The 11,254-nt window shown below is 37.7% G+C and overlaps 1 protein-coding gene across 1 annotated transcript in view; it reads right to left on the reverse strand.

The window, feature by feature from the left end:
- Positions 1-2,446: 2,446 nt before the first annotated feature.
- Positions 2,447-11,254, reverse strand: part of nbl1 (NBL1, DAN family BMP antagonist) — a 10,853-nt gene continuing 2,045 nt past the window's right edge. The window contains exons 2-4 of the mRNA XM_043223722.1: positions 6,004-6,184; positions 5,729-5,840; positions 2,447-3,502 (exon numbers count right to left, since the gene is read on the reverse strand). Coding sequence (XP_043079657.1) covers positions 3,263-3,502; positions 5,729-5,840; positions 6,004-6,184 — 533 coding nt within the window. The 3' untranslated portion in view covers positions 2,447-3,262. The remainder of the gene's footprint in view (positions 3,503-5,728; positions 5,841-6,003; positions 6,185-11,254) is intronic.

Here is an 11,254-nt window from a genome sequence, read left to right on the forward strand (position 1 = left end):
AAGCAAAAAGTTAAGCATTTTTGAAACAATTTTTATACATCAGGAATTCGAAAAAACATCACAACATTATACTGCAAACAGAAAAACGAGGCATAAGTGTGGCTTTCAGCTGGATCTCTTTGTCTCCCGGAGATAATTAATCAAAGATGAGCAGATAATGAAGTTGATGAGCTCCTCCTCGTCCTGAGCTGGAGAGATAAGAGAAGTACAGACCCACACGAAACAGAAGAGCTAATTAAATCAGTCTTTATGGGCCATTTTTCAGGAACAGACAGAGCGGGCAGATTTCTTATAAAGTGTAGTCTGTTACTAAAATACATGAAGATAACTGAAGTTAGTACACAACACACATTTTAGGGAATATAATCCTTTTGATTACTTATGATCCAGCTCGTTTATCAAATTGATTGAAATATTTAAATAAGATAATCTCAGACCATATTGCTATAAAAAACAAGAGTACAAAAATAAGTTCAACATAATGAAGTGCGTCAGACGTTGCGTCTGTGAACGAACTGTGTTTGCGATAATTAATTTGATCATAAAAAAGTTAAATCAAAACATTTTAAAACGAATCAAAATAAAACACTTACTGAAAAAGTGAAATATTTTATTTGTTTATCTGCACGCCATTATTAAAATATTTATTTTACAATCTTAGGGCTACTTAAAATAAAAATATATTAGGTGAAAGAGCATCACGTGACAGCAAAGTTGGTGAATTTAAGCAGTTTAATGCGTTTTAAACAAACGCTTTCCAAAGTTCCAAAGTAGTGTTCCAATGTAGCGTTCCAAAGAAGTGTTCCAATGTTGCGTTCCAATGTTGCGTTCCAATGTAGCGTTCCAATGTAGTGCTGTTTGCACTAGTCTGCACACTTTACACTTTATGTGTCTAAGACACTGTCTCAGCTCAGTATGTGAGTTCTTTTGTATTGTGTTGTAAGTGTGACTCCATGTAGCACCAGGTCCTGGAGAAACAGTGTCTCGTTTCACTATGTACTGCACAGCTATATGTAGTTGAAATGACAATAAAAAGACACTTGACTTGACTAGTAAAATAACAGATTGAGGGATAATGGAAATAAAAGTAGATGATGTGATAATAAAACACTTCTCAAACATGAAAGATTGTAAATCCAGGGCTTAAATACTAAGTATCCAGCTCTCTACTGACAGAAAACTGAAAAGCTGGCTATTTTAGAAAAGAATGTTTAAAGGTTGAAATAAATAATTGCCACTGTGTAAATAATATGTAATCACGCAGAACTAAAAAAGTAACTACTTTTAATGTACTTTAATCTAAAACAAGTACTTTTTTGTAAAAAGACAAATAATCAAGAAACACTGAGAAGCTCAGAAGCACGTGTTCACAGCGCCACCTGCTGGTTGACTTCAGTCATGACACGGTTCTATAACATGCAAGAATTCAGATATGTGTGTGTGAGGACATCAGAACAAACCCAACAGAAATACAAGGAAAGCGCCACAATAACACGTGTGTTTAGTTCATAAGCACACACACAACCTGTCTGTTCTTCTGAATGTGGGTCTGAAAGCGTCCCACTTCTTCCCTGGACTCAATCAGACTGTCACGTGAGCTGGCGAACACACTCACACACACACACACACACACACACACACACACACACACACACACACACACACACACACACACACACACACACACAGGTCATCAGCGGTAACCACAGACTGTCCCCGAGGGTTACCATGGCAACCCGTCCGCGTCCACTTTTCATCTGAAGATCACGGCAGAGATGAGCGCCATGCTGCTGTTACTCACGAAAGCACTTACCGTCGCTTTTGTCTCGCTCAAATTGTAAAAAGTGATTTCCTGCAAAGTGTGAAAAGTGGATTATAAATAATGCAGACGGGGCTCCATTTCTAAAGACTAATAATCTGTCTACATGAGCACACTTCTAAGGGCGCGTGGATGAAATCTCACAATCCTTAGAGCACTCTAGTTAGACGAGGAAGAAGTCTGTACAGTGCCTGCTATAGCAAAAATACACACAAAATCACGAATGTCATTTTCATTAGATGCTGCATTACGGCAGATTAGAATTACCTAATCCACTCGACGAATCAAAGTGAAGAAAATCACCACTTTCTGACAAACTCCCTGCTGAAAAAAAGATAAAAACCAGTCTGGCAGGTTGGAAATGTGGACAAAACCCCTCTAAAACCATCTTAAACCAGCTAAGACCAGGCTGGGACACCAGCTGAAACGAGCCTAGGCTGCTTTTAGCTGTTTTTCTCCTCGCAGTAACACCACAGGAGACAAAAAACACCTCAAGACAGCATGAAAAACATCTTTGTGAATTGAACATTTTTTATCTGAATTTCAGGTTTCATGACTCGTGCGTAAAAACATGGAGATGGAAACATCGAGCCTCACAGATGAAGGAATAAATGCTCAGACATGAAGGTGATTTCACGTTTTATTGTGATTATAATATTACATAAGTGACACACAGTCTGACTGTACGTGTTCCTGTAGGCTACATTAAAGATATATAGATCTGGACGTGTGTGCGGACGCGTCAGTAATATATAGTCGAGTGTGTGAGTGTGTGTGTGAGTGTGTGTGTGCGCGTTTATTCACAGAGCTGACTCCAGCGACTGTGAGAAAGTCTCGATTAGTGTCACGATCTCTAAGTGAAAAAGTGCTTTAGACAGAGACGGAGAGTTCAGTAGGCTTTAAAGGGTAAAGTAGGGCTGCACGATTAATCGATATTAAACCGAAGACGAGATCTTGTCAGTGAAGCACGGTTCTGAGATCAGCAGGAAATCACCTGAAGGCCACAAAAACTAGAAAAAAACTAAATCCAGGCAGTCCCTACAGCACTAGCTAAGTAAACGGACAACTAATAAACACAAGACTACGGCAATATACGGTTTATCTCGCATTCTTTTTATTATCATTATAATAAAGTATATAATAACGCATTGCCTTTGAATACTATGAAATAATTTGACACGTATATTAAAATAAGCTACTTTCAGTAGTTCACTGAGAACCTACATAAGTAGCTGTGTTTATCGCAATTTCGTTGTTTTCATAATTGCGCGATTATATCGCCTGCATTGAATTTTCCGTAGCTTGTCGAGTGAACCGAGGCTCTGGGTGTTAAATGTGTGATGGTGATCAACAGCTGGATCTAGAACCGAATTTCCTGGCCAGGCACACGCCGCTATCGATTAATCTCGCAGCCCTGGTGTAAAGCGCGTGCGTTTGCGCTCGTCACCCGGCCTCGGGCGCGTGCACGTCTAAATGCGCGTCGGTATGCACGTGAGCGTGCTGCGTGTGCGCAGCTTCCGGCAGCGACGGCGTTTCCAGCGCTCCGTCTGCCGGATACAGCTGCAGCAGCGCCCCCTCCTGGCTGCTCTCTTTACTGCACGACTGGCAGCTGCAGTGAAGGATGCGCTCCACTAACTTATCCACCCGCGGGGCTTCATCGCTGCCGGCGCAGTCCAGGGTCACCTGCCAACACACGCAAAAAAACTGCATTCGAACTTTGTGCTTAATATCAAAATGAAAAAGTCTGTAACGTTTAAAGTAATGCTTATAAACCAGTTACAATTCATCAAGTTGCGTAACAAAGAAGACCGAAAGTAATCACACACAGTACTTTTTTCATTTAAAAAATATGATGTTTTTTTGTACTTGATGCAGAGCAAATACTGTGATAAAATGCTTCTGGTTGCAACACTGATGATGCGATAAGTACTAGATTAGCGATTAGCGATTAGCAGTAACGCAACCGGTCAACAATTTTTGGCGACAAAGCAGCCAGTTGATGTTGGTGAACGTTGTAGATCCGAGGCAACACAAGTTTTGCTAAAGCAGCGATGCATTATAAGAGATCCCGCCTTACATACAGCTTGTGATGTTCCTCATTTGTAAGTCACTTTGGATAAAAGCGTCTGCTAAATGAATATATGTAAATGAAATGCAAATCAGGAGGGAAAACAGGTCTGTTTCACAAAGTTCCCAGGCATTTTATGTTAATGCATCGCTGGCAAAAAGTTGTCAGAGCACACACTTAAGTGGCCATCAATAGAGACGTATGCTTCTCAGCTAAATAATGATGGCGCTAACTGGACTACGCTAATTGGCCAAACACTGAATGTCGGTAAAACTCACTACAAACCAAGAACACGCATGGAAAAAATGACCCCCGGTTGCTTTGTTGCTGTGGAAGTCCCCTCCCGAGTGTCTAAAATGAAGGCCAAACATGCCCTGATTGGCTGTGATTTTGTTTTTCTTGAAATTAGCCGCATGGCGTCTGTGTAACGTTAGTCTGCGCTAAGTGAGTGTCGGTACTGCGGGTCAGATCAGGTTGCTGTCACATTACTGCAGGTCTTTGTCAACACAAGCCTGAGTCTGTTTTATTTACCAAACGTGAACTGCTTTCTATTAAAGCCAGATTGTATGAAAGAACATAATAAGTAGCAGAGAGCGGCCCCTTTGAGTCAGCGGCGAACTCTAGGAGAGGTCTCGCAAACAGAACATGATGTTTAAGTGCGTGTAAATATAGCTCGGACCGAAGCTCCACATTCTTCGTGCGTCACAACGGTGTTGGGTTAACGTCAATACAAGCGTTCCCAGATCTCCACGGGTGAGAAAGAGGGCAAACAAAGTGATTATTTTCATATGTTGATATCTCGCACACACTGCCCTAGCGCGCTTTCGCCGGTGGTCAAACATTCCCGTCTTCTGTGGGCGAAGCCAAATAAACTTAGACACTAGAGGGCGAACGAAAGCCCGCCGCGAAACACTGTAAACACACGAAATCAACACACAGTCGCGCGTGACAGTGAAAACACGGCGCAAGACGGATGAGTGTGTTTGTTGTCTTTCAACATGCCTCATAAAGAGTCAGTCGAGCTCCACTGCGAGTCCATCCATCATCGCGCTGGATGTTGAACAGGTATTGCGGTTTGCTCGCAGCTCAACACACGACGAGACACGCGGCGGGACGCATTCATCATCTCAAACACACATCCACGTGTTAGAGAACAGATTAGATCAGTGCATGTGTCAATACTTCGGCTGTTTTCACTACTGCAGACGGTACTTCTGCAGCACAAATACGACTGCGGACGCAGTATTTCTGCTGTTTACTCAGCTGCAGCACAAATATCATTTATTTGCAGTATTCATGAAATTGACCATTTACACTATTCCAGCAAAAGTGACAGTTTGGATGCAGTACTTATGCAATATTCACTATTGCAAAAAAATTTCACGCAGTAGTTCTGCATTTTTCACTACTGCAGTCGAAATGTTTTCATCTACTCGCAATATTTCTGCAGTTTGCCATTTTAACAATTGCACCAAAGGTGACAAATTAGATTACTTATGCAGTGACAAATTAGCAGTACTTTTATAGCACAGTATTTCTGTGGTTTTTCACTACTGCATTAAAAGTGACCATTTTTTGCAGTGTTCACTACTGCAGCGCAAAAGTTATCATCTGCTCAAAGTATATTCTTTCCCACTGCTGCAAAAGATAACATTTGGACGCAGTCTTTACTTCCTCAACACAAATATTGAAATGTATTCGCAATATTTCAACAGTCTTCACTACTACAGCTCAAGCATGCCAATCTGGACACAAAACACTGTATGTATTACACGTACTTTACGCAGTGGTTTTGACGTTTAACTCTTAACGTGTTAGTAGTTTAACAATGACACACTCACCACCTCCCACTGCGTCTGCGCCGGCATGCAGGAGTCGCAATGGACCAGAGACTCGGTGGATTGTGGGAAGGTGTTGGGCACACTGTAGCTGAAACACTGACCCAGGCAGGCCCTGAAAAACAACGCAACACTGTTAGAGCCATCCACACATGATAATTGCTGCGCCACACAAGTTTTACAATATTTAAGAGCTGAATGTTTATTTTGGTCAAACGAGCACAGAGGAACCTTCTCGAGTTCCCTGGACTGGACAACAGCATGTGTGTGTGTGAGACCTGTTTTGGATGGACCGTGGCGTGCAGCCCGTGTGTCCGACGATCTGCGTGATGTTTTTGGCCTCGCACCAGGCACTTTTGTCGGGGAAGAGCGCAAGGCGGTTGATGTGAGCATGTGGAGCCGCGGTGCAGACCTCCAGCAGCAAACACGCCAACAGAACACGCAGCCACATCGCCAAACCTGAAACACATCGCTAACAATCACAAATACTACCACATTGCCAAACCTGAAACACATGCTAAAATTATGAAAAATACCACATCGCCAAACTTGAAACACATCGCTAAAATTACAAATAATACCACATCATCAAACTTGAAACTTATAGATAACATTACGAATAATACCACATCGCCAAACTTGAAACACATCGCTAACATTACAAATAATATCACATTGTCAAACTTGAAACTTATAGATAAAATTACGAATAATACCATATCGCAAAACTTGAAACACATCGCTAACATTACGAGTAATACCACATTGTCAAACTTGAAACTTATAGATAACATTACGAATAATACCAGATCACAAACTAAACATCACTAACATTACTGAATAATACCACATCACCAAACTTGAAACACATCACTAACATTACGAATAATACCACATCACAAACTTGAAACACATCACTAACATTACAAATAATACCACATCATCAAACTTGAAACACATCACTAACATTAAGAATAATACCACATCGTCAAAATGAAACACATCACTAACATTACGAATAATACCACATCGCCAAACTTGAAACATTAACATTACGAATAATACCACATCACAAACTTGAAACACATCACTAACATTACGAATAATACCACATCACCAAACTTGAAACACATCACTAACATTACGAATAATACCACCATCACCAAACTTGAAACACATCACTAACATTACAAATAATACCACATCACCAAACTTGAAACACATAGCTAACATTACAATAATGCCACATGCATGGACTTGAAACACATCAACATTACGAGATGATACCACATCGCCATCACTTGAAACACATCACTAACATTACAAATAATACCACATCGTCAAACTTGAAACACATCACTAACATTACGAATAATACCACATCGCCAAACTTGAAACACATCACTAACATTACGAATAATACCACATCACCAAACTTGAAACACATCACTAACATTACGAATAATACCAGATCACCAAACTTGAAACACATCACTAACATTACGAATAATACCACATCATGGAACTTGAAACACATCACTAACATTACGAATAATACCACATCGCCAAACTTGAAACACATCACTAACATTACTTAATAATACCACATCACCAAACTTGAAACACATCACTAACATTACGAATAATACCACATCGCCAAACTTGAAACACATCGCTAACATTACGAATAATACCACATCGCCAAACTTGAAACACATCACTAACATTCTTAATAATACCACATCGCCAAACTTGAAACACATCACTAACATTACAATAATACCACATCACCAAACTTGAAACACATCACTAACATTACAAATAATACCACATCGCCAAACTTGAAACACATCACTAACATTACGAATAATACCACATCGCCAAACTTGAAACACATCACAAACATTACTTAATAATACCACATCACCAAACTTGAAACACATCACTAACATTACGAATAATACCACATTGCCAAACTTGAAACACATCACTAACATTACTGAATAATACCACATTACTAAACTTGAAACACATCACTAACATTACGAATAATACCACATTGTCAAACTTGAAACACATCACTAACATTACTTAATAATATACCACATCACAAACTTGAAACACATCACTAACATTACGAATAATACCACATCACCAAACTTGAAACACATCACTAACATTACGAATAATACCACATCATCAAACTTGAAACACATCACTAACATTACTGAATAATACCACATTACTCAAACTTGAAACACATCACAAAACATTACGAATAATACCACATCATCAAACTTGAAACACATCACTAACATTACAAATAATACCACATCACCAAACTTGAAACACATCACTAACATTACGAATAATACCACATCACAAACTTGAAACACATCACTAACATTACTGAATAATACCACATCACCAAACTTGAAACACATCACTAACATTACGAATAATACCACATCACAAACTTGAAACACATCACTAACATTACGAATAATACCACATCATCAAACTTGAAACTTGATCACATCAAACATTACGAATAATACCACATCACCAAACTTGAAACACATCACTAACATTACGAATAATACCACATCACTAAACTTGAAACACATCACTAACATTACAAATAATACCACATCACAAACTTGAAACACATCACTAACATTACGTAATAATACCACATCGCCAAACTTGAAACACATCACTAATTACGATAATACCACATCGCCAAACTTGAAACACATCACAAACATTACAGATAATACCAGATCACCAAACTTGAAACACATCACTAACATTACGAATAATACCACATCACCAAAACTTGAAAACATCACTAACATTACAAATAATACCACATCACAAACTTGAAACACATCATTCTAACATTACAAATAATACCACATCGTCAAACTTGAAACACATCACTAACATTACAAATAATACCACATCACCAAACTTGAAACACATCACTAACATTACGAATAATACCACATCACCAAACTTGAAACACATCACTAACATTACGAATAATACCACATCGCCAAACTTGAAACACATCACTAACATTACGAATAATACCACATCGCCAAACTTGAAACACATCGCTAACATTACAAATAATACCACATCGTCAAACTTGAAACACATCGCTAACATTACGAATAATACCACATCACCAAACTTGAAACACATCACTAACATTACGAATAATACCACATCACCAAACTTGAAACACATCACTAACATTACTAAAATAATCGCCAAACTTGAAACACATCACTAACATTACTTAATACCACATCGCCAAACTTGAAACACATCATTAACATTACGAATAATACCACATCACTAAACTTGAAACACATCACTAACATTACTGAATAATGCCAGATCACCAAACTTGAAACACACATCACTAACATTACGAATAATACCACATCGCCAAACTTGAAACACATCACTAACATTACGAATAATACCACATCGCCAAACTTGAAACACATCACTAACATTACGAATAATACCACATCGCCAAACTTGAAACACATCGCTAACATTACGAATAATACCACATTGCCAAACTTGAAACACATCGCTAACATTGCGAATAATACCACATCGCCATACTTGAAACACATCGCTAACATTACAAATATACCACATTGTCAAACTTGAAACACATAGCTTACATTACGAATAATACCACATTGCCAAACTTGAAACACATCGCTAACATTACGAATAATACCACATCACCAAACTTGAAACACATCACTAACATTACAAATAATACCACATCATCAAACTTGAAACACATCACTAACATTACGAATAATACCACATTACTAAACTTGAAACACATCACTAACATTACGAATAATACCACATTACTAAACTTGAAACACATCACAAACATTACGAATAATACCACATCGTCAAACTTGAAACACATCACTAACATTACGAATAATACCACATCATCAAACTTGAAAAACATCAGTAACATTACGAATAATACATCACCAAACTTGAAAAACATCAGTAACATTACGAATAATACATCACCAAACTTGAAACACATCACAAACATTACGAATAATACCACATTGTCAAACTTGAAACACATTGCTAACATTACAAATAATACCACATTGTCAAACTTGAAACTTATAGATAACATTACGAATAATACCAGATCACCAAACTTGAAACACATCACTAACATTACGAATAATACCACATCGTCAAACTTGAAACACATCACTAACATTACAAATAATACCACATCATCAAACTTGAAACACATCACTAACATTAAGAATAATACCACATCGTCAAAATGAAACACATCACTAACATTACGAATAATACCACATCGCCAAACTTGAAACACATCACAAACATTACGAATAATACCAAATCACCAAACTTGAAACACATCACTAACATTACGAATAATACCAGATCACCAAACTTGAAATGCAATGCTAACATTGCGAATAATACCACATCGTCAAACTTGAAACACATCGCTAACATTACAAATATACCACATTGTCAAACTTGAAACCTATAGATAACATTACAAATAATACCACATCGTCAAACTTGAAACACATTGCTAACATTACGAATAATACCACATTGCCAAACTTGAAACACATCATAACATTACTTAATAATACCACATCGCCAAACTTGAAACACATCACTAACATTACGAATAATACCACATCACCATACTTGAAACACATCGCTAACATTACAAATATACCACATTGTCAAACTTGAAACACATAGCTTACATTACGAATAATACCACATTGCCAAACTTGAAACACATCGCTAACATTACGAATAATACCACATCACCAAACTTGAAACACATCACTAACATTACAAATAATACCACATCATCAAACTTGAAACACATCACTAACATTACGAATAATACCACATCGCCAAACTTGAAACACATCACTAACATTACTTAATAATACCACATTACTAAACTTGAAACACATCACAAACATTACAATACCACATCAAAACTTGAAACACATCACTAACATTACGAATAATACCACATCACCAAACTTGAAAAACATCATAACATTACGAATAATACATCACCAAACTTGAAAACATCAGTAACATTACTGCATCACCAAACTTGAAACACATCACAAACATTACGAATAATACCACATTGTCAAACTTGAAACACATCACTAACATTACAATAATACCACATTGTCAAACTTGAAACACATCACTAACATTACAATCATAATACCACATTGTCAAACTTGAAACTTATAGATAACATTACGAATAATACCACATCACAAACTTGAAACACATCACTAACATTAAGAATAATACCACATCATCAAAATGAAACACATCACTAACATTACGAATAATACCACATCACCAAACTTGAAACACATCACTAACATTACGAATAATACCAGATCACCAAACTTGAAACACATCATCACTAATACA

The sequence above is a fragment of the Puntigrus tetrazona genome, chromosome 22 (assembly GCF_018831695.1).
Source record: "Puntigrus tetrazona isolate hp1 chromosome 22, ASM1883169v1, whole genome shotgun sequence".
NCBI classification, from domain to species: Eukaryota; Metazoa; Chordata; class Actinopteri; order Cypriniformes; family Cyprinidae; genus Puntigrus; species Puntigrus tetrazona.